This window comes from Papio anubis, chromosome 1 (genome assembly GCF_008728515.1).
Source record: "Papio anubis isolate 15944 chromosome 1, Panubis1.0, whole genome shotgun sequence".
Lineage (NCBI taxonomy): Eukaryota > Metazoa > Chordata > Mammalia > Primates > Cercopithecidae > Papio > Papio anubis.
Window position 1 is genome coordinate 102,184,508 of NC_044976.1, and position 25,538 is coordinate 102,210,045.

Below are 25,538 nucleotides of genomic sequence, written 5' to 3' on the forward strand. Positions count from 1 at the left end.
ACTAGGCAAAAATTAGACCTATGAAAATATTAATTTTTGGTATGAGTGTGGCAAAAGGATCTATAGTATATTACTACTAGAGAGTAAAAATTGATACCTTTGTAAGTGCAATTTTGCATAATATGAAATATAAAAATATGCTTCAAGTTTCACATATGTTTATCTAGCCTGCAGAATTACCTACCCATGTGTAAACATGTGTACAGATATTCATTATAACATTTCTTATAACAACAAAATATTGGGAAATAAATGTTCATATTAACAAGCGCATACTATATGATCTTAGTCCAATTAGAATATTCTGTTTTATTTCAATCCTTTAAAAGACTCAACTTCTGACTGTATATAGACAATTAAAAAAAGAAAGTGTTCTCCATATGTGCATTTGATCAGGTTAATTAAAAAATACACCTCATGCTGGCATCACCAAACTGGAATAAGCCTTCGAAAAGAAGTTGTCCTTGAAGCTTGTATCTGATATCAGCACTGGACTATAGAAATGGTTGCTGATTTTGACCTTGCATTCAAGTTAACTGTTCCCCTTGGTATCTGTACATATCTTGGATTTCAGTCTTTAGTACATGTGGCTTGGTCACTTCATGGCTAAAAACGTGCTTGTGGAAGACAAATCTGTGGCTTGGTGAGTCTGCATGGCCAGCAGTCTCTGATGTGTGCAGGTTATTAATGTGTCAGGGCTGAGTGTTCTGGGATTTGTCTAGAGGCTGACAAGGACTCCTGAACCAGTTGTTTCTGTTCTGTCAGTCTGTCAGGGTTGGAAAGTCCAAGTCATAGGACCCAGTTTCTTTTCTTAGCTTATGTTGTCTGCCAGAACCCTGTGGGCTGTTACTTGCCTTGAGTTGGAAGCAGTTCACATTTATAGCTGTAAATGTATTCCTCTTTTTAATTTATTTAAAGGTTTTTTTGTATGCAATTCTCAATCTTTAAAGAGATGATACCAAATTTTGGTTTTCTACTGTGATGTGAGAACATTAGGGCCCAGTAACACACCATTGTGTAAGGAAAAATAAAAGTGCTGATATAAGAAAACAAAACAAAACAAAACATTAATTCGAAAAGGTCATTTAGATTATTTCCGTGAGAGACATTTTATGGTTCTTCACTTGTTAAGATTATGATTGATAATCCTTTTCATATTATGAATAAACAGTTTGCTATCAAGTATTTATTAATGTTAATATTTACTTTGTAAAATATGTTTCTTACAGGAATATAAATAGTTTCTGGAAAGGACACTGACAACTTCACAGCAAAATGAAGTTCTTTCTGTTGCTTTTAACCATTGGGTTCTGCTGGGCTCAGTATTCCCCAAATACACAACAAGGACGGACATCTATCGTTCATCTGTTTGAATGGCGATGGGCTGATATTGCTCTTGAATGTGAGCGATATTTAGCTCCCAAGGGATTTGGAGGGGTTCAGGTGGGTATTATTCATAGTATAAATTGCAGAATTCACTGTGATTGTAGTAAAGAGTATTCTGATCTTATCTGTTGAGCTTGGGCAACATTTTACTTCACAGTTAAATATTCTAAGTAAAACCGTTTTCTGAGGACAAAACAATGTAGTATTTTTGGCAACTTTATATTTTGTTTCTGAGATAATCTTTCTTCAGTGAGAATCCTCCAATGTGCTGTTAATATTTTCAAGAGACAGCTGCATATGCAAAGATTCAAGAATATTTTTATATTATTGATTAGTTTCTAGAACATCCAATGTTATACAGTAAGACACAATTTGGTGCTTATTAAGACTGTTACATTTGTAGGTCTCTCCACCAAATGAAAATGTTGCAATTCACAACCCTTCAAGACCTTGGTGGGAAAGATACCAACCAGTTAGCTATAAATTATGCACAAGATCTGGAAATGAAGATGAATTTAGAAACATGGTGACTAGATGTAACAATGTTGGGGTAAGTGAATTCTGGTTTCCTTTAAAATAACAGATAGGAAAATAATTTCTCTCTTCTTTCTTGCTCCTTTTAAGTAGACAGTTTTCCATATTTTTTTAAAATTTTACTTCATACTTTAAAACTTAAAGTTAAATGTCTTATGTTCAACTTTTGTAAATATTTGTGTATGTGCTGTCTATCTACTAGAGAGATAAGTTAAAGATTAGAGCAGAATTTACTTCTAAAGCAAAACATCAAATTTTAACCCTTATAACTATCCATATATCCTGGAAAGACTTTTCTGGTTAGGAATTATAATTCCAGTTACAATATTTGCTATAATTTTTAGGTGACTTGTGTCTCCATCAGTAATTCCTGTTTTTTTTTGTGGTGAATACCTCGCTTCTCTATTTCATGAGCAGCATAATTTGAGACTAATATCTACCTTATTTGTCTTCAAACACTAAGTAGGCTTAGTGTTTGAGTAGGCTTTCTCCTGGTGACCGACTGACATTTCCAAAGCAGTCACCTTTCCAGTCTCATCTGTGTTTTGTCTCCCCGAAATGGGCTTTTTGCGTTTCCTCCTATTTATGGTAGTTTCTGGTTCTCTCAATTTATCATTACTCTAAATATTTGACCAAGTGTCTAGAATGAATGTAGGTGTTTAGTTCACGTTACTTTCCTTTCACAGTTGACTTTTGATCATGTAGGAAAATAGTTGTAAGATATAATGAAATATTTTGGAGTTTTATTAATATACTATAAACTTTAATCAATACTGCTTTAAATGTCTACCTCTCTGTCAGTCACACTGAAGTAGAAACTTTGCTTTCTAGGTTCGTATTTATGTGGATGCTGTAATTAATCATATGTGTGGTAATGCTGTGAGTGCAGGAACAAGCAGTACTTGTGGAAGTTATTTCAACCCTGGAAGTAGGGACTTTCCAGCAGTCCCGTATTCTGGATGGGATTTTAATGATGGTAAATGTAAAACTTCAAGTGGAGATATTGAGAACTATAATGATGCTACTCAGGTAATTTTTTTTGAGAGTATGATCTGAATAAAGAGTGATATACGCCTTTAATTATAGACATGTAACTAATTGAACTTCAGTTTAAATACTAATTTAGATCTCTTAGGGACACAGGTTAACAAGTTTGACTACTTTAAGAAACTCAAATCCATATTTAAAAACTTTTAAATATTAATTTCAGGTTTTTAATCAATACGCATTTTCCCTCTTTTAAAAAGCACCCAACAAATTCAAAAGCTCATAGCCTTTATTTCCTAAATTCTCTATTTTCTACTAGAAAATATTTCAAAGATACATCTATAGTAGAATGTGAGCATCCCCAGTGCCCAATGCAAGGAAGTCCCTGTAGAACATCTATTGAGGAATTACTGAATACATGAATAAGCAAATGGATTCTCAGGTGAAAAGTGAGGTTTTATGAATCAGTCATCACATTTTTACCTCAACAGGTCAGAGATTGTCGTCTGACTGGTCTTCTTGATCTTGCGCTGGGGAAGGATTATGTGCGTTCCAAGATTGCCGAATATATGAACAATCTCATTGACATGGGAGTTGCAGGGTTCAGACTTGATGCTTCCAAGCACATGTGGCCTGGAGACATAAAGGCAATTTTGGACAAACTGCATAATCTCAACAGCAACTGGTTTCCTCAAGGAAGTAAACCTTTCATTTACCAGGAGGTACATTCAATACATATATGCATATAAAATATCATCTTATTCATTAGAAAATTAATGGCAGATTCAATTAAAAATGCAATTTCTGTAAGATAAGGACTGAGTCATTTATGTAAAACACTGTTCTTTAACCTCCTCTTCTTCAGATACAGCATATCTAATTCTTTATCACAACAGGTTTTATGGAGTACACAGAATGTAGGATACTGATAATAGTTATGTCTTTATTTTCTTTGGAAAAAGAAATGAGTTTATATTTATTAAGAAATGTCAGTCAGATAGTAAATGTTGTATTAGTGTGAGCTCTTATTATTATCATTGATGTACAAGACTAAAAATTAGGTAAGTATTCTCACAGGACAGCAGGTAACTTTGACATTATGTTTATTTCAATATTGTAGTGTATACTGTATCAAAAAAAGAATATAAGAATATTACCTGTTGAGATAATAAGAATAAGAAAACCATTTTGAGCATTTTACATAACAAATAGCACTGGGCGTGGTGGCTCGTGCTGTGATTTCATGAATCACAGCACTTTGGGAGGCTGTGGCAGGAGGATTGCTTGAGGCCGGGAGTTTGGGTCCATCCTGGACGATATAGCAAGACCCTGTCACCAAAAAACAAAACAAAACAATAACAAATAATAGCTTAAAGCTATTTGTTATATAATATTAACTTATTGGTCAAAATGCTTTAAAGTCCTCACACAAAATGTTATTTTTTCCTAAATTTCTACTAGGTAATTGACCTGGGTGGTGAGCCAATTAAAAGCAGTGAATACTTTGGAAACGGCCGGGTGACAGAATTCAAGTATGGTGCAAAACTCGGCACAGTTATTCGCAAGTGGAATGGAGAGAAGATGTCTTACTTAAAGTAAATAAATACAACTTTTCCCCTGAATTATTTCATAGATCTATTAGTCATACTACTCCAGTGTGAGTTATGTTCTGGATCATTCTTATTCAGACAACTATCAAGGAGTCAATTTTTAATGATAAGTATTCTAGTGCCCTAAACTCGAATCAATCATCTTTTGTATTTAGAGTGTCTGTCACAAGACAGCATGCCTCAGAGCCCTAAACATTCCCTAGGAATTTTCATCCAAGTACGAGATGAATAGGCTAGATTTGACTGATGTTTGCATATAATCTTTTAAAGCCGGGTTATTTTTAAAATGATTCTATCATTTACAAAGTATGCACAACGTGTCCATACTGTAGAATTTACATATATTAATTTAAAATATTAAAATATGTATATGGTAACAATACAGTATTGAAGCCTTATTTTAATCTAGTTTGACATTCTGTACAATGTGATACGGATATTGATCTTTCTGGAGTGCCTCTAAATTATAATGTGCTGACACCTCTATAAGAACTTTTTTAAATATCAGAAATCTTATATTAGTAATATGAACATAAGTATTCCAAACATGTATATACAAATATGGAATATATACATAGATTACAGATGTGAGTGTATGGTATGTGTGTATATGTATATGGTGTGTAAATATATATATATTCCAGAAAAACCATTTAATTAGAGAGAGAATTAATCTTCAGATGCCATGCCCTGCAGAAAGAGATGCACAGTTAAGTTACTCTAAAACGATTGTGAAATGATACATCAATGTATATCTTACTTTTCAAAAATAGGAACTGGGGAGAAGGTTGGGGTTTCATGCCTTCTGACAGAGCACTTGTCTTTGTGGATAACCATGACAATCAACGAGGACATGGGGCTGGAGGAGCCTCTATTCTTACCTTCTGGGACGCCAGGTAGAAACCAAAGTTCTCTATTTTTTTAACACATCTTTTAATGATGGTAAGAATATTCTGATATTCTATGATAATATAATTATGTAACTTTCAGGCTGTATAAAATGGCAGTTGGATTTATGCTTGCTCATCCTTATGGATTTACACGAGTAATGTCAAGCTACCGTTGGCCAAGATATTTTCAAAATGGAAAAGTAAGTTTTGGAGTTGTTCAAAACATCCCTTTCTCAAGAAAAAGGAGGCAATCTTGTTCTAACTTAATATGACAACTATTAATTATATATTTATTCAACAAATATTTAATTATGTGTAAACCTGATACAGGGCTCTGATTTTAGGCAGGTTATATTAAAGGAGTAAAATTTATATTCTTCGTTGAAAAAGAGTATGCAAGCTGTTTCAGAGATATGACAAACATCCCCCTAGCCAACAGGAAAAAGAAAAAAAGACACTTAAAAATAAGACCTAGACACAGGGAGTGAAATACATATTTCTAATAAGTATCTACCTCAGGGTTGATAGCAAGATTATATATGCCAACACTTGTAGAGAACTTAAAACATCATCTGCCCGTAGTGAGAACAACGTGTTTGTTAAGTATTTTTAAAAAGTTATGTGGAATACAAGGAAATGAGTCAGTTGAGCTAAGTTAAACAGGCAAAGTGTCCTATAAGAGGAAGGAAATTATATGTACTAAAGAACAGGAATGTATAGAGCATTCCAAGAAAGGTAAGAATGAGAAAAACTTTTGGGAGTATGGTAAAGACATTAATCTGATGAGTAGTTTCAAAAAGGAACAGAGAAATAAGAGTGTAAAGATATTTGGAAAGCTAGTAGAAGGGTTTCTTTTAAACTAAAGGGTTCAGAAACAGCATCAGAGACTTCATGTCTAAAGCAGAAATTCCTCCTTCCTATGAGTCACACTGATATCTAGCTAGCTTCTTTTAGATTCCTTTCAGTTTGAGAAGTCGGCTACTTTGTACGACAACTGATTCTATTGTTAAACAGCTTTAATATTTAGAAGGTGTACTTTTATATCGAGCCAACTTCTTATAATTTCTACTAATTGGTCTTATTTCTGACGTTAGGAGTCAGAGAGTATTTTTATTTTTCCTATTACTATAACGTTTCCACTTTGCCAGGACTGCTGCATGCTAAAAACTCTTAATATTGTTCACTTTTCACCATATGACATGATTCTAAAGTCAACACTGAAAACCTTCCTAGGGTTACTGTGTTTTTTTTTTAATTAATATTTTTTAAAGTGTCAATCAGAAAAACATAATATTAAAAATGTGGTCAATTAATAGAAAATGTTCAGATGTATTGTTTTGTACATTTATCTGAAAAGAAGCATGAAGGACTCTAAGATTTATTTAGCACATGTCACGTTCAAGGCATTTTCAGATACACTAAATTTTTAGAGCAAAGATAAACAATATTCCCATTTTACAAATGACAAAACTGAGACACAGTGAATTATATATATTGATTAAGTTTTCTTAGCTACTAGTAATAGAGTCTGTGTTTGAATCTTGGTGTTTCTGGTACTAATGCCCTGCCCATTTCAAAGACATTGCATGGCTTACAGTGATGTTAAGAAGCCCTTGCAGGCCGGCTGCAGTGGCTCACAGCTGTAATCCCAGCACTTTGCGAGGCCAGGCGAGAAGATCACCTGACCTGAGGAGTTCAAGACAAATCTGGTCAAGCTTAAAGACCCTGCTAAAAAAAAAAAAGAAAAAAAATTAGACTGTTGGCACACCAACAGTCTTAGCTACTTGGGAGGTGAGATGGGAGGATCGCTTGAGCCTGGGAGATCAAGGCTGCAGTGAGCTATGACCATGCCGCTGTACTCCAGCCTGGGTGACAGAGCAAAGAAGCCTTTGCAGGTCCTTGGAATGAAAAGGATAGGATAAAAATTTGTTACCTTAGTTTGAAATATGATAAAAGAGAATCAGAGAATAGAGAGATGATGTTAATCTGTGCAAAGGGCTACATAAACACAAGGCCGGATTCTGGATCAAGTCACTGACTACAGAGACACAAATAACAGGATAGGTTGGATTTGTTGTAAAGGAGAAGGAAAAGGTAAATACATGTATGTTAAAATTTGGCTTTTCCCCCAATTAAGGATGTTAATGATTGGGTTGGGCCACCAAATAATAATGGAGTAACTAAAGAAGTTACTATTAATCCAGACACTACTTGTGGCAATGACTGGGTCTGTGAACATCGATGGCGCCAAATAAGGTGAGAATATTTATTTTGACATGTCCTCTAATAGGAAACTTTCTTTAGCATTTTATTTAAAACAGTTGAAGTTTAAGAATATCAACTTTTTTATGTTACTGTGTTTGTAGGAACATGGTTGCTTTCCGCAATGTAGTGGATGGTGAGCCTTTTACAAACTGGTATGATAATGGGAGCAACCAAGTGGCTTTTGGAAGAGGAAACAAAGGATTCATTGTTTTCCACAATGATGACTGGTAAGTAAATATCAATTAAAAATAATATTTTGTATCAGTATGTTCTGGTTCATTCTTTTTTTTTCTGTTCATTTACTTTTATCATATTTGAAAAATCATTTAGTCAGTGGAGCAAGAAGACAATAGAGATCAAAAATGGGCTGAAGTTAAAGGATGATGGTTCTTACTCCTTCATTCTCCTCTTTTCAAAAGGAGAGTCCTTTCTGTGCATCCTTGCAGTATCTTATACATACATAGAATTAACATGCATATGCTCACCTACACATGCCACAAAATACACAAAGTAATTAATATAAGGATTGTGAAATCATTAAAAGAACGTGTTTTGTAGTCCTGCTCTTTTAATCATGGAAAAATGCTGCCTCAGTACTAAAGTATCTTTATTTCTAACTATTTTCCTCAATGATTGCTCTACCTAGTGTTTTGGTATACTTTCTTCACTTCTCTTTCTCCTTGTGACAAACAACATTTTTAAAGTGTATGTATAAATAATATGTATCTTGTGGTTAATGACTTGCTTCAGGAGATTTGAGTTTTAGTTCTGAAACTTCTCATTATTGGCCTTTCATCTGTGATTTTTATATCCTTTGCCTGTAGTACAAATGATTCCCTAACATATAGCTCAGAAGACTTCCTTGCAAACAGTTGAATTGTCCCTGTCCAAGGCCAACTGATACTCATACTTAGCTCATTCTAGTATAAATTATATTTCACTGATGAAAAATAAATACATAAATATATAAGTCAAGTTGATCTCTTTCCTGCCAAAAAAGCTCATGTCTGGTTCTTTAATTAATTTCTTTTGTGGATGAGAATACCAAAATAAATTTTTGTGAAAAAGATTTATATTTCAAACGATCACCTCTTCATAGAAATGATAGATTGTTTGTATGTACACCCAAATTCTTTTTATCCTCGTGGGGAAAAAAGGAGGTTAAAAAATAATACCCTTGAAATTATTAAAAGTAGTTGGTATTAAGTTCAGTTGAGAACAAATTTGATTTTACTAAGGTGGCACTTTTATCAAAGTGTGACCGTTCCTGCCAATCTTCACTGATATTCTTCAACTTTGATTTTTTGGTAATGTTTTCACCACATGGCCACGAACTTGCTCTGTTTGCTGTAAGGTGACTTTTGGTCCTGAGAAAGCTATTTACACCTACTAGAGAGGCATATGGATTTTCTTCTTAGTGAGACCTTGACTGCTTAGGATTCTACAACATAAAGTTATGCCGTTTATTTATGTTAGTCAGTATTCCTGTTTTTCAATGTATTGAAGTTCAATCTTAAATTTTATTTTCCAGGTCATTTTCTTTAACTTTGCAAACTGGTCTTCCTGCTGGCACATACTGTGATGTCATTTCTGGAGATAAAATTGATGGCAATTGCACAGGCATTAAAATCTACGTTTCTAATGATGGCAAAGCTCAATTTTCTATTAGTAACTCTGCTGAAGATCCATTTATTGCAATTCATGTTGAATCTAAATTATAAAATTTAAAATTAAATGCATATCCTCAAAACAATAGCCAAGTGTGTTTCTTTTCTTACATATACAGTAATATTTATATTTCATTAATTTTTAGTCAAAACTCTAATTAGTAGTCAACTTGAAAAATTCAGAAAAAGATCAACAGTATGAAAATCCCACTTAATTATTAAATAATTATAAGATAATTAAAGTCAGCACATCGTTATGCTTTAGAGGACTCACTTTAACCTATTTAACGTATGAACTAAGAAAAGCATCTTAACCAATATGTTTGTTGTCATTAGCATCACTTATCCAGCTGTGTATGTTTAATTTCTGTCATTCTGTAATTCTTCCAAAGAGTGCTTTTATCAGTTAATTAGGAATTGCTGGTTTAATGTTGATTCCCATGCAAAATTAGCCCGGTTGTATGGTTTTTATAATATGCAAGTACTTTTCATGTTAATAACGTTAAACAATAGAAGAAACCTAAATTATACAATCTACAGTTCTTAATTCTATTGAGCTCACTGGAATCTTCTCTTACTTTATATTCTTTCTTCTTTTTCATTTTTTTTCTCACTGCTTAGACTTGGTGTTTATGACTTTTTGTTCTTTTTCTTATTCTACAATATGGATATTTACTTAGGGTTTTCACGACACCTTGTAGTCTGAGTTTTCTTCCCAATTCTCTACCTATTCATTCTTCTTCATCTTGACTTTAAATATGGAATTCATTAGGGCTCTCATCTAGGTTTCCTTATAACTCTCAGTTGTTTTGTTTACACTTAAATGAGAGCATAGAGGCCACAACTCAGAAACTGTCTATTCTTTTCACCTATAAAGTGTTCCTGCCACAAGGCAGATTCACTATGCGTTGGTACCACTTTGGCTCACTGCATCTTGGACTGCAGTTTCTACTACTTGAATTTCCAGTGATTTAGAACATACACACAAGAAGTTGCATGAAGCAGGTTTATTGCTTACGGATAGGCATCAAGGGACACAGCAGCCTGGGGTTCATGAGGAGACAGCCTCCCAAGACTCACACAGTTTGCCCAGGGTGGTGAAGTCTCATCTGCACATGTCCTATTTGTACCACAGCTGAGGAACCCTTGAAAGAAGCCTGCCCTGTATTTTATAACCCAGGCATCACATGATACACTGGGCTAAAGCACTCAAAGAAAAGCTGTTCTAAGAGACACAGTAAGAGAGTCTGAGCCTTATCTCAGGATGTTGCATTCCCAGCTCATTCTACAGCTATTCTTGAGAAGCACAAGTGAGAGAAGGGGAAAAACTGGGTTGGTCCAAGGCCACTTGGAGAGCTGTCCTGCATTTTCCCCTAGGATTTTCCTCTTTTTCTCCTATTATAATGAAGAAAGTACACCTCATTCTAAGAAAGGCCATTTTCTCTGCTTATGTTAATGATACCATTCCATTTTTATCTTTTGGAGGACTTTGGATTATCCTTCCTCTTTTGATTTAGCAGTCTTTCCCTTTCTTCTGCATTAGTCATCCTAGATTACATGTATTACAGTCTTCCAACTAAAAACATCAATGGCCGCCCTCAGATATTCTTTGGGGTATATTTCTTTGCTCATTTCCCTGCTCCCTCTCCTAATTAAATATCTCTTTTTATCACACTCTCTGCACATCCCCTTCCTCCATCATGATTCATGTGTCTACTGTCCAGTTTTCACCATTGTTACTTCATTCAATCTGATCTTGACAACATCATCGATGACATTTATGTTACCAGTCCAATATTCTTCTCTATCCTCACCTTAAACCATTTCACACCAGTATTCAAGATGGTGGGTCACTTTCTCTTTCTATCTACCTTTGTTCGTGGTATTCTACTCTCCTGGTTTCCTTCTGTCTCACTGATTGCTCTTTTCCAGGTTTTTTTTTTTTTTTTTAACTGGATCATCTTATTCTGTTCCATCTAAGTCCTAACTTTTATCTATTTATCTTCTTTCTTTATCTTCTCTTTTCTAGGTGATTTGATTCATTTCCATGGATTTTAACCAAATATTTTTGGTGAATACCTAGGTATCTTCAATTCAGAATTTGCACTTCAGCCTCATATTTCCATCAGATGCTTGTTATCACCATTTCCATGTTCCACAGACATCTCACAATAACATATTTAAAATGGAACCTTCACTTTTTTCCTTGCATAAACCTTTTACTACATTATTTTCTTACTGCTTAGAAACCTAGGATATTTTCTGACTTCTCTCTCTTTAGCTCAACAACTTTATCTCTTCATATAAACCTTAGCATGAACTATTAATTGTATCTTCCAAATATCTCCTGATTTATTGCACTTCTTTTGTATCCTCTGTCATCCCTCTGTCCGGCTCACAATGGTCTCTTCCTTGCATTCCAAAACGATCCTACAGCTGGTCTCCTATATCCATTATTTTACTCTCTCCCTTCATTTTACTAAAGACCACAACATTATATTCATACAATTTAAATCCAACTAAAATGTTAGTGCTTAAACCTGTTAAATTTTTATTGCATTCAGAATAATTCTAACTACTCATGGTAGCCTACAAAACCACACCTTATCAGATATGAACCTAGCTCTCCAGCCTCAGTTCTATTCTTTTCCCTTGACAATCCCATAGCCTTAGGTATTCTGGTCTTTCATCATTTTATTGAATATGCCCTGTATTTTTACTTTATGTTGTGGACTCTTTGTATGTGTTTCTCCACTTTTTTGGAATGCTCTTAACTCAGTTCTTAGCATGGTTGGCTCCTGTTTTTATAAGTACTCCTAAACTCAGGAACTAGTATTACCATTTATTCAGTCCTGCAGTTCAGAAATTTGGTGCTCACGTTTGAAACCCTCTTCTCTTACATTTTCCAGGAAAAATCAAGCACTGAATACTTTAGATTGTTGCCTTCTAACTATTTCTTTACTATGTTCTTTTCTCTTTCTTTTTTAATTTTTATTTTTATTTTATTTGAGACGGAGTCTCACTCTGTCGCCCATCCTGGAGTGCAGTGGCCAGATCTCGGCTCACTGCAAGCTCCGCCTCCTGGGTTCACGCCATTCTCCTGCCTCAGTCTCCCAAGAAACTGGGACTACAGGCGCCCGCCACCAGGCCTGGATAATTTTTTTTGTATTTTAGTAGACGTGGGATTTCACCATGTTCGCCAGAATGGTCTCGATCTCCTGACCTCGTAATCTGCCCTCCTCGACCTCCCAAAGTTCTGGGGTTACAGGGTTCTTTTCTCTTTCTGCTTCTACTATCTAGTAATCCTTTTCTTAAATGACCAAAATCTCCTATTTTCCCTCCAGCAATATGGTAAAAAGACTACTGACTCTTAATTTAAAGCCAGGCTTTATTGTTTATAACAAATGCATTGCAGAATGTAAGCAAAGAATGTAATCACAAGCCAGGAACTGGGACCACGTCATATTAGTTTCTTAATATGTCAGAATTACATTCTTTCATTTTTATAAGAGAGTAACCAGAGAACCACTTTAAGAAATTTCAGTGGTTAGCAGAGGAGTAGAGGAGAGTTCCCTTGGTAAACAGGTAGTGGTAAACATATATCTTTACCCCCAGCAGGAATGAAAAGATAAACATTAGTGACATAAGCTTACAAGCTTCAAAAAGGATATTTGAAAGGGGTTTTATAATGGGATATCAGCTTTCCTGCAAGGGTATTTGTGTGTGTGTGTGTGTGTGTATGTGTGCGCGCGCAAGAGGTTACAGAGCTTTTCTCAGAGAATAAAACATCAAGCATGTCTATTAGTTGAAATTTTAACATTTAGAATAGCTTACATGCAGTTATGCTGATTATTGAAGAGTTGACTGCAGCATCAGCATCCACTTCAGTCCTTTCTCCAACCATTCCATTATCTACCATGGAATCAGAGTGATCTTTTCAAATCAGAAGACCACTACCGCTTACCTTAGGATAAAAAGCCAAAATTTTTAACAGGACCTGTAACCCTGTACTTGAAGTCTTAACTCACTCAATTCTCCTTTCTAATTTCTGATCTCTAACCATGATAATCTTTTAGTTACTGCAACTCAACAAGATCTTTTTAGTTCTTTAATTTCAGTGCAAGAGACATTCTTCTCTTTCTACTTGGAATGTCATTTTCTTACTTCTTCTCCTAATTAACTCCTGTTCATCATTCAAACATTAATTCAAATGCTGATCATGCATGAATATTTATTCAGTGTTAGGTCAAGTCCCCTGATTATTGTTAGCCCTCTCTGTACTTCTTAGCACTCAGCATAGTACTGTGGGAAATATCTGTTTGTTCTTTATTGAATCCTTAGTCTCAGGACATTATCCAGAATGTCTTATGAAGAGATCAATAGTTATTTGTAAAATGAACTGAGATAATAATAAAAGAGACAAATAAGAGAAAAAATGTATCTATTTTTGAAAAGGAGAATATTTTTAATGAAGATGTAGCCCTGGAATAGAGATGTTCCTCTCATTTTTTTTCTATTTCTTCCAAAATGTAATTAACTTCTGGTTTACCCTGATTTCTCAGGTCGTAAAAATCATGGGGAAGTCAAGTTCTTTGGTAATAACTCATTGTGTTTTCAGGATTTGTAAACCATAACAGCAGTAAATTATTTGGTGAGCTATACTCCTACTAAGTCAATGAAGAATTCTTAATATGGTATTGGGAAAATGATGCCACATTCATCTGAATATAATAAATTTGAAATTCATTTTTACTATGTTCTTAGAACTTTGTAAAACCAAATTGTGATAGCAGTTTCATCCTTTAGATATTTCATTTTATCTACAGATCTAATTCTGCCTGTGAAATTACTGAGTTATTTCTCTATTCTTAGAAGGGAAAATAACTCTTTGTGTTGAAAATCATTACTATGTATACTTAGACCTTCATTTATAAGTCAAACTGAACCAACAAACTTTACAATCATAGAGTGTGACTAGCCACAGAGAATGGTTGGGGCATTAGCTCAGTACCTGTCCAAAGTGAGCTCATCATTATGATAATTAGTATCATTACTATCAATCAGCTTATTAAAAAGTGCACCTAAATGCTAGATCAATATGATAGCTTCCACAATGACACGATTTTCAATAAGCCAAATCTTTAAAGAGACCACTTTCCCTTTTAGAAAGATGAGATTGTTTCTGGAAAAGATAGAAAAACCTCTAGTCATTTTAATCAAGGGTTTTAGAACACTTTATTTTTATGAATATATCAAAGTAAATTCCTTCTTTTATTTTGAAAGTGACTGGAAAAAATTTCAGGGTCTTACTAAGAACTAGTTTAAGTGAATCTCAATTTTTCTTCTGTTTTATTTGCTCTTGCAACTTTCCTCACACACACACACAAAGGTAGATATAAAAAAATCTAGACATAACAGATGCAATTCACAATTTTTTGGTAAGAAATCATAAAGGTTTAGAAAAAAATCATTTATGAGTGCCAATAAAAATGATACTCAAGAAAACATAGTAGGAAAAGTGGTATATTAAAAGACTTTTAAAGACCTTTCACAAGAAATTGAACAGATGGACAAATGCACAGTATACATTATCTATTTGCTCATTTTGTCCTGTAACATTGAACATAAACTCTGAAAATAAAAGAAAGAAGTGTGGCTCAGGGTCACTCATGTAATCTGTTTTTAGGCAGAAACAGGGGTGTTGAAAAGTTCTTAGGTAAGACAAACACCACTTAGATTTCAATAAAGTAGTATTTATTATTTTCCTATAATTACAAATTTGCCAAATGTAAGTCACTATTTTTTATTTAATATTTTAAAAGATATTTTTGAATAATTATTATTTTTCACAATCAATTCAGTAGACATTTTTGAAAAACTTATCTGAACCTAGCTTTTTCATCTGTAAAATGGAAACAACATATACTCTCTCAGTTTGTTGTGTTAAATGAGAAAACACATATAATATGCTAACCACTGGTTCTCGCTAAATGCATACTTCACCATCTCTTCAGTAAAGATATGACTGTTGGCCAGGCATGGTGGTTCATGTCTGTAATACCAGCACATTGGGAAGCCGAGGTGGGTGGATCACTTGATGTCAGGAGTTCAATACCAGCCTGGCCAACATGGCAAAACTCTGTCTCTACTAAAAATACTGAAATTAGCCGGGCATGGTGGTGCATGCCTGTAGTCCCAGCTACTCGGGAGGCTGACGCAGGAAAATCTCTTGAATGGGATGGGGAGATTGCAGTGAGCCGAGATAGCACCACTGCACTCCAGCCTTGGCAACAGTGAGACTCAGTCTCAATAAATAAATAAATAATAAATATACATGTAACTGTTATTCTCAGTACTTTGGGCCAGCACAGTACTGATACTCTACTAAAATCTAACTCAAAGAAAAAAAATTACAAAGCATTGGCATTGGAGCAGAAAATAATGTATTCTTGTTTGAAGTCTTGCCATATTCAGTCTGTGTGTGCTATTAGCTGAAAGCTAGATGACACAAAATGCTGTCTTAACTTTAATGTTGTTTCTAATTTAGTTCTAGGTCATAAAATTTATAGGAAAGTCTAATTCTTAAACTTTAGCATCAGGTTTGTTATGCTTAGGTATTATGACCAGATATCTTATGTGTCCTCTATGGCCTCAAGCAAGGATTAAATAAATCTGTACATTACAGTGAAGACCCACATCAACCAATGAAACACATATTTATTTTTTGCAGCACTCTTTTAGATGCTTAGAAACATGTAACCCATGTTGAAGTACAGAGGATAGTTGGCAAGGCGAAATATAACTATATGATGTGTTAATAAGAATGCAGAGGAATAGTTACAGTGATGCATAATAAAGTACGGAAATAGGTTGTTTGGTTTCAACAGAAGGGGATAGTACACATGCTGAAATGGCCTGGGAAAGCTTAATGATAAAGGAAGGTCTCGAGATGGATAAGGGAGATTTGTAAGGAAGAGAAAGGAGAGAAATTGATTCCCAAAGAAGAAAAAGCATGATAAAAGCACAAAGGAATTAATGAAATGAGTGACAGGGAATAGATCAGTTAATCAGTGAGGCTAGAGAAGCACATTTATGGAATATTAGTGAAAAATATGATGAAAAGTTAGAATGTATCCAATAACAGAAGGATCCATTTTCTATCAAGACTTTCCTATTAGATTTGATATGTTCATACCAGCAACGTCATCTCTGAATATGAAAGATACCTCTATTTACGCAAGATCGTTATATGTTATCACTGGGAAATTCTAGGAAGTAATTATCAGTCCCTTTGTTAATATTACTACAGAATTACTTTATTCAGTTTTAGTGTACACTGTGCTTATACTTTGCTTCCTTCCTCCCCCAGCCTCCAGCTTTGCAATTTAAATGAAAGTAAACTCCATCATAGTTCACTCACTAGCACGAAGGACTACCAACCTTTGAATGGCTTTAGATTTGCATGAACCTGTATTTGTCAATTCTCACTCCAGTTTTCTATTGGCCTATGTTGAAATAATTGATTTTTATGACAACCTGCTTCCTGCTTACTATTTTTATATCATGGGGATGGGAAAAAAAGAATTATCCCTTGATTTAATTGCCAGTCAAATGACAACTCAAGCATGCTATAAAATTAAACAAAGCCCCATATTCTACCAGGAACTAATGATTTTAGTGATACTGCTATCTTGATAGAAGAAATAAAGTGTTTTCCTATCTTATGATGAATATCACTATAACACATTAAAATATAGAATTGCATCCAGCAAAATATCCTGAAGTGGACCAAAATATGCCCCTCCAAAATATATCACTTTGGCATAATAACTTTTTTGAGCAGAAAGCAATTCGCTCTCTGACTTTCCCCTTTCTAAAAGCAAGACATAAATTTCAATATGTAAAAGTGTCTCCCTCTAGCGTATTTATGAGAAAACTACTCCATAGACAACTCTTTTTTTTTTTTTAATTAATTAATTAATTAATTATTATTATACTTTAAGTTGTAGGGTACATGTGCATAACGTGCAGGTTTGTTACATATGTATACTTGTGCCATGTTGCTATGCTGCACCCATCAACTCGTCATTTACATCAGGTATAACTCCCAATGCAATCCCTCCCCCCTTCCCCCTCCCATAATAGGCCCTGGTGTGTGATGTTCCCCTTCCTGAGTCCAAGTGATCTCATTGTTCAGTTCCCACCTATGAGTGAGAACATGCGGTGTTTGGTTTTCTGTTCTTGTGATAGTTTGCCAAGAATGATGGTTTCCAGCTGCATCCATGTCCCTACAAAGGACACAAACTCATCCTTTTTTATGGTTGTATAGTATTCCATGGTGTATATGTGCCACATTTTCTTAATCCAATCTGTCACTGATGGACATTTGGGTTGATTCCAAGTCTTTGCTATTGTGAATAGTGCTGCAATAAACATATGTGTGCATGTGTCTTTATAACAGCATAATTTATAATCCTTTGGGTATATACCCAGTAATGGGATGGCTGGGTCATATGGTACATCTAGTTCTAGATCCTTGAGGAATCGCCATACTGTTTTCCATAATGGTTGAACTAGTTTACAACTCTTAATAGCTGATGACTTATCTGCATAAGAAGGCTTATTAAACAATCCTTATTTAGAACACATTTCTTCCCCCTGCTTTCTCATAACTTACTTCCTGCATCAAGCAGCCCTAGACTTCTTTTCTAGGGCTAATCTAAGATATACGCCCCGAATTCTAATTGCCTCTTTGCATCACATTTCTTTGTGAATTTCCATGTGTATGCACATCATTAATTTTTTTTCTTGTTAACGTGTCTGTGGTCAGTTTAATTTGTAGGGTCCCAGACACTGAACCCAGGAGGGAAGAGGAAAAGTGTTTCTCCTTTTCTGTGGCTTAGGCAACCATGAATGGACAGGCAGGTATCCCACTTGCTCCAGAGGGTGCAGCTGAATTGAGATCTGACAAAGCTGATGTAAAAATTTTTACTGAACCAGATCCTGGAATTTTGCCTATAAAAATACAAATACAGGACTCTGTTTTTTCTTTCCCAAATTCAGATATGCAGGAGAAAAACAACTATAAGAATTAGTTCTTTGGAATGTGATTCTGGTGAATTTTCTCTTGAATATTCATTGTTTATTGACCCTTTCATGCCCAGGGACAGCCATTGCTTTCCTGTTTGTCTCATTTTGTGTCTTGAGTGTTTGGCTTGGCTTTCTTCCTGGTGGCAGGGTACATGATGTTGGGCTTGCTGTACAGACAGTCAATCATCAGATTGGATGCCCTGAGAACTTGTAGATGGTCAGATAGAGATGCAGGTTGCACCCTCTTGCCACTGATGTTCTACCAACCCTACCAGAGAGTTTCTCTAAATTTTTCTTTCTTTTAGCTATTGTTGGAAGGAACAACAAGAAATGAAATCTTTTTACTCAAAGCCATTAACAAGTCTCTAGAGAGTTCCAAACTTTTCCATGCTTTCCTGTATTCTTCTGAGACCTCCAAACTGTTCCAACTACTGTCTCTTACACAGTTCCAAAGTCTCTTCCACATTTTTGTGTATCATTTTAGCAACATTCCACTCCTGGTACCAATTTACCCAATTAGTCCATTTTCATGCTGCTGATAAAGACATACCAAAGGCTGGGAAATTTACAAAAGAAAGAGGTTTATTGGATTTACAGTTCCACATGGCTGGGAAGGCCTCACGATTATGGCAGAAGGTAAAAGTCATGTCTCACATGGCAGCAGACAGGAGAAAAGAGGTTGTGCAGGGCACATCCCCTTTTTAAAACCATCAGATCTTGTGAGACTTATTAACTACCCTGAGAAAAGAACAGCATGGGAAAGACCTGCCACCATGGTTCAGTTATCTCCCACTGGGTCCCTTCCACAACATTTTGAAATTAAAGATGTGATTAGGGTGGGGACACAGCCAAACCATATCATGGGAGATGGAACTTTTTATTGTGAGTGTGTCTGCACAAGTCACCTGTATAGACTTTCTTATCTGTGTGGCTGTGCGCATGTCTTACTCAAACCCCCCTATGCAAGTTTACTTATCTATGACTATAGTTGAATTTTTTAGGCTGTTCTTTTGTTTGAAAGAATTCAACTGAAGACCCACCCTAACTGCCTGTCTGACTGGTTTGTTTCTTTCTCCTCTTTCATTTTTCCCCACAGGAGTGGAGACCCTAACTGCTGTTAGTGAGGTTGGGTGTTGATTCTTCTTGCTATTTCCTGCTGGAAAGGGGCATTGTGTGGGGGAACAGCAGCTAGGATTCCTCCTTGGACCTTTCTAAGGATCCTTGGAAGAAATGTGTTTCCATGCATGGTTTCATTTGCATCAACATTTGTAGCGTGATAGACGTTAGGCAAGAAAAAAAATGGTTTATTAGAGGACACGTAGAAAAATGAAACAAAGGACTAGGTAATCATAGCTCAAAAATCTCAAGGCTTCAGCCATGCCCAGATGAATCATACCTATAGTTATGCCTGCTAAGATCTGGGTGCATGAGGCTTGGCTTTGGTTTACTTCCTTGGTTTTATTTTCCCAAATAAAGAAACCTCTGTGTTATAGGTACCTGTATACTCCCATAACCTGGTAGGATTTGCAGGATAATTGCCCAAAGCTAGAATATTGATCCAGATTTTTACACTACTTATCCTTTTTTTTATTGTGAGTTCCACTCAGATTTCTTGTGTGTTTACAGGAAAAAGCAGGGTTAGTTTTAAATGTAGGTGATATGGTTTGACTTTGTCCCCATCCAAGTCTCTTCTTGAATTGTAGCTCCCATAATTCCCATGTGTTGTGGGAGGGATGTTGTGGGAGATAACTGAATCATGGGGGGTGGTTTTCTGCATTCTGGTCTCATTGTAGTGAATAAGTCTCAGGACATCTGATGGTATTATAAGAGGAAACCCCTTTCATTTGGTTCTCATCCTCTTTCTTGTCTTCTTCCATGATTTTGCCTTCCATCATGATTGTGAAGCCTCCCTAACCATGTGAAATTGTGAGTCTATTAAACATCCTTTTTAAAATAAATTACCAAGTGTCAGATGTGTCTTTGTTAGGAGCATGAGAACAGACTAATAGAATAGGCAAAACTTAAAAACAACTAATGAGATTAGAATTTAATGACAAGTGTATGATAAGTTTTGAATCAAATTTTTCTCTCTCCAGGCCTCATTTTTGTTCAAAACAAATCATGATAGTTGTTTTCTTAAAAAAAAAGGTATGACTGAGTTGTTTGCAAAATAAACTTAGGCTTACACTTGGCTTGATTATTTGCATAAAGTGCAGCAAAAAATAATTATTTTTGCATCGTCTTTTAAAATTAGCTTTGATGGAACTCTGTTTCACAAGGGATCTCAGATAGGACTATTTTTAAAACCAAGCCCAGCCATGAGTTTGTAGCCTCAAATACCTATGAGTTGTGTGAATTCCTCTCTTCTTAAGGTACAAGAATATGTGGTTCCGGGGCTTGTTAGATAGTGACATTCTTTACTCACCACATACTAGAAACACTGTACACAGATTGTGTAGACAAGGTAGGAGGCCTCATTTCCCAATAGGCTTTTATTGGCTCTGTAAATGAAGCTTGATTCCTCAAAGAGAAGCATACCCTTCCAGTCACAGCCTTGGTAAAACAACCAGTTTCTCCAATTGTGTCATGTTGCAAAAGAAAATGGATTCTTACTGCACTGGTGCAAGCCACTATATTGCCACAAAATAAGAATATTCCCAAATAGTTCCCAAATTCCAGAGTAACCCGGCAGAAGAAACAAATATGTTCCAAATTTTGTTCACAGGAGCATATCTTACTTAATTCTTAAAAGTTATAGATAGCTTAAAACAAAAATTTCCTTAACTCTGAAGAACAAAACAAAGAATAGCAATATTTTAAGCAAAAAGTAAAAAAGATTAATTCAGACTTACATTAGTTTAGTTCATGCAGTTAACTCCTGTCTGATATTCATAAATGGTTAAGCTCTTCATGACTCTTGTACATTTTCTTTTATTCCCATGTGATGATTTCCAAAGTTATCAGAAACCTGCATTTGATGGCACGTTTTAAAGTCCTACAGCTGATTGTAAAGCATGTTTAGCAGAGGATTAAAACAAGACAACAATTATCTGTAGATGGCAAAGTGTTCAGGTTAGTTACAGTCAAGCACATGATTGGCAATGATATTTGGTTATTTCTGTGGTTTGCAGTAACTTAATACAATAATCCTAATTATGATTCATGGTATATACTCAAGCATTAGAATTTTTAAAATCCCATACAATTTTGGAACATATATTAATATTATCACTAAAATATAACCTGAATAAAGTTAAACATAATTTTGGCAATCCTACTTGCCTAAACAAGTCAAAAAATTCTGTTTACCTCTCTTCTGGATGCTTCAGGGACCTCTGCAGCATAAAGAAGCTAGGGTTCAGGAGAGACAATTTTGAATGTGAAGTTTGATTTTGGGAAGCTTGTCAAATGTTAGAGATTTAAAACACTTAATATTATGAAATACAATTCACGGTTACACATAAGTTATTTATTTTGACAAAATGAAGACTCAGAAATTTTAAAACTAGGAAACAAACTTTACTCATTAAGAGGGAGGATTTAGCTTTCCAAACAGTTTGTCTCCTGTCTACTCTTTTCTTTCCTTGGCAGTCTGCCAACAAGGTAAACAAAATATTTCGTTATTCTTCTCTATTACATGAAAAATGTGTACAAGGGAAAGAAAGCCAAATTTTACCCTTACATTGGTTTCAAAATAATCCTCTTTCCATAGGCAAAGTTTACATTTTTATGCCTTTTTATAATCTTTTACTAAAAACACATTTTACTGTTCTAACCTACCTTGCATATACATTTATTTTTAGTTCTCTTATTTACATGTTTTAGTGGTAACTCTTAACAATTTTTAACTTTAATGTAAAACCTGGTAAGTTGTTTTAATTATGTACTAGATGCAGATAAAGTCTGACTTTTTTTCAGTATAGTTAGGGGCATGATTAATTTCATATATCCCCACGTCTTACCAAGTTGTAAAGTAGGCAGCGTACAACCTTGAAATATTTAACAAACCTGGTATCTAACTTACATGATTTTAACCTCCTGTTTACATTTTGATGACATTTGCATTTTATCAATTTAATCTTTAAAGCAATTTTTATTTCTTAAAGATTAAATTCACATAAACCAAAAGGCATTTTTAACTTTTCTCTAAAATATTTGATTTAAGTGCTTATTTTTATTTAAGGTAATCAATTAGAGTTCTTGTTACAGACATCACAAACAACACATTTATGTAGTGTTTGACACTACATAATCAAACAGAAGAAGATCCAGTAGTTTTAAGACTTTTTCTTGTCCCATTTCCTAATTGAATTATTGGCTTCCCAGTGGAGCCCTTTAAGAGCAAGGATCGAAAACCATGAAACTTCTAGGGCCTAATAAACTTGTATAGCTGTAAGACAAAAACAGATTTTGAGTGGGATCTATCAGCCCCTAAGTTCTGGGGTTCCATGAGGAAAACAGAGGTTTCTCCCAAAATGGAATCCAATTGTGCCTTTTCTGTTCTTCCCAAAAAGTTTCAGGCCACCAGAAGTTATCTTGGGTGCATTAAGAGTGGAAATACAGAGTGGAGAAAAGTAATTTAGTCAATGGAAAGTTCTTTTCAAGAAAAACACGATCCTCCAAGAAGAGAAAAACATAAAGGCCTTTTAAATATACCATAACTTAACCACTTTCAATCAAGCTGAGCACTCTTTAAGAACATCCTTTGAAATCTTCTGCTACGTGACTTTAGCCAAACCAAGCAGTTAATATTTCTGGCTTTTGAACTTTACCAAAAGTAACATCACAGGTGAAACAACAACTCTCAATTAGGTTATAAATTAACTGTGACTATACAAGATATTTTATAAGTAGTGGTAAGCAGCTTTTACCAGATCTAGAAGTTTTAAAGGCAATTTAGAGAAAGGAAGATTTAAGACAGGAAGTTAGTTGTTCATGGAGGAGGAAGAGATGATTAAAAGTCACACAGCTATTAACTTGAAAATATTCATTACCCAAGCCAGGATTGAACCTGGGTCACCATTGTAAAATGGCAATGGCTAAAAAAAAAGTACTGCCGCATGGTTACAGGTTATGCTCAAGGATGTAAAACAAGATGGAGGCCTTCAGGAAAGTTTGTTACTGACCAGTTTACAGGGGTGACTTGAACAGTGGGCTTATGGAGTCCCAGGCCTGGATTCCACTCCAAGGTACCCTCTCTCTGACTTTTTATTGAATTGTCTGTCCTTTTCCTGAGCCTCCTCCTAGTACCTCTTATAAGACACTGAGGTGGATACTCTTACAAGGTTTTCTAAGGTGCCTTCTGGTCCTACAGCCTGTTTCTGTAGCCTCCTTCAAATATCAGGAGTGGCTTGAGTAAACCTGTCTTTCAAGATTAGCTGTCCCTCAACTGAATTAGGAGATAGGGAAGCATGTTTTGCCAAAGTCTCTCTCAGCCTTTATAAAAAGGCAGAGGGAGTTTCATCTAGGTTTTGATCTATCATGGATAGCTTAGAGTAGTTAACAAGTTTGACTCTGGTCCTCTGTAATCCTTCTACCATATCCATCTGAAAGTGTTTTCTTTTTCACTCATGTGTGGGCTTAGTAGGGTTCCAGTTAGAGTTTTCAAGGGATACTGCCTCTTTTCCTACTGGAAATGGGGATTCTTCCTCTTTCTCACCCTCTTTCCCATTTTGACTGGCTACAGGAGACATGCTGTTCATCTCTGATTATTTCTGCTACCTGTAGGGCTGCCTGTCTCTCAGCAGCAGTTAGGGTTTAAGAGTAACATGACATCCTTCCAGGAGAGTTTAAATACTTGGGTTATATCCTAGAAGGCCTCTATATATGAGTGAAGTTTGTGCTTGCCCAGAGTGAACTTCAGGGTCTGAAGTTTAAAGAATAGCCAGGCTAGACTCAAGGGAAATTTGGGCTTGAAGATGGGTTGTTATCCATGCAGTAAAAGAGGGGAGTAGAAGGTGTTCCTTAGCCTCCTTTCTCCTTTCGAAGTGACCCAGGATGAAGAGAAAGATTGCAGGGGTGTTCCTTTTCTCTTTCCTCCCATCTCCTTTGGGTCCGGGCAACCATCGTAGACACTGTCCATGGATTGAAGCATGAATTGCACCCATGGATCTGGAGGCACTAGCCGGCAGGAGTAGTCATGCTTCCCAGCACAATGCCTCATCTCACTGCTCTTCTGGGATCCTAGGCCTCCCAGGAGATTGTACAGTGTTTAACTTGGCTGAGACACTTTAACAGAGGGAGTGTTCTCACTCTATTCCTGCCTCCTCTAGCTATGACCCTGGAAAAGCAATGCATTCCCAGGAAATTTTACCCATTGACTTCTAAACATAAAATTATCTTTCTTTTTAAATGTCAATGTAGTTGGAAGCAGAAGAGGTGTCTCAAAATAACATATGGATTTAATGGCTGTCCTCCATCAGATGGGAACAGCACTGAGGCTAGAATTTGTCTCTCACTTCCTCCCAAGTGTTGAATGTGGAGTTTTTCCTTACAAATGGGGCATAGAGACTGCTTGCTGATAGAGGAACACAAAAGCGGAAGAAATCAGGGTACTAGAAGTTTTTGGCAAAGGACCGAAAAGACTCTTTACTGAGAAAAAAATCCTGTCTCATGAGGGTCTGTAGGGTCTGTAATGTTAGGTAAAATATGTGACTCTAAAGTTTTTCCAGGCAGAAGTTAGAAAGAGAGGTTTGGGGTTTAATAGGCTGTCACCATACATGCCTCCCAGCAGTAGAAAACTAACTTGTCTCATTATTAAACTGTTTAAATTCATTCAGCAGTGCTGAGTTTTTACATGAAGGAAAAGCAACCAAAATGGAGAGAGAGGAGGGTATTCACTCAGGGTGAAATATCTTCTCATACAGTGCCATGAATGACTGTCATTGGGGGGACAAAAAGCACTTACTAGGTGAAGGTTTAGACTGAAATCTTGAAATCCCCTGGTATTTTGGGTTTCTGATTCACCTTTACAAAGGAAGAAAATAAGATATGTATCTGCTTCAATGAGCAGAGGGGTGACTTTGAGTAGAATGGGAGGAAAGTTAGTTCTAAGTTTCCCATTTGGGTTTTCCTTAGTGATTTTGGGAGCCCAGTATATTTTCCTTTCA

General features: G+C 35.6%; 1 protein-coding gene across 1 annotated transcript; it reads left to right on the forward strand.

The window, feature by feature from the left end:
* Positions 1-413: 413 nt before the first annotated feature.
* On the forward strand, positions 414-9,427 carry LOC116268615 (alpha-amylase 1). Its single transcript, XM_009213940.4, has 10 exons — positions 414-1,443; positions 1,790-1,936; positions 2,752-2,949; positions 3,399-3,629; positions 4,369-4,502; positions 5,291-5,413; positions 5,508-5,607; positions 7,545-7,663; positions 7,774-7,899; positions 9,204-9,427. The coding sequence occupies exons 1-10, from the start codon at positions 1,276-1,278 to the stop codon at positions 9,391-9,393; spliced, it is 1,536 nt and encodes a 511-aa protein (XP_009212204.3). The 5' UTR covers positions 414-1,275; the 3' UTR covers positions 9,394-9,427.
* The last annotated feature ends 16,111 nt before the right edge of the window (positions 9,428-25,538 follow it).

What these genes read in the sequence shown, in the direction of transcription:
- LOC116268615 (XM_009213940.4), top strand. Translation starts at nt 1,276, where the DNA reads ATGAAGTTCTTTCTGTTGCTTTTAACCATTGGGTTCTGCTGGGCTCAG. An exon ending in CTAGATGTAACAATGTTGGG is followed by an intron (nt 1,937 to 2,751) that starts GTAAGTGAATTC and finishes TTTGCTTTCTAG; the next exon opens with GTTCGTATTTATGTGGATGC. An exon ending in CTTACCTTCTGGGACGCCAG is followed by an intron (nt 5,414 to 5,507) that starts GTAGAAACCAAA and finishes TGTAACTTTCAG; the next exon opens with GCTGTATAAAATGGCAGTTG.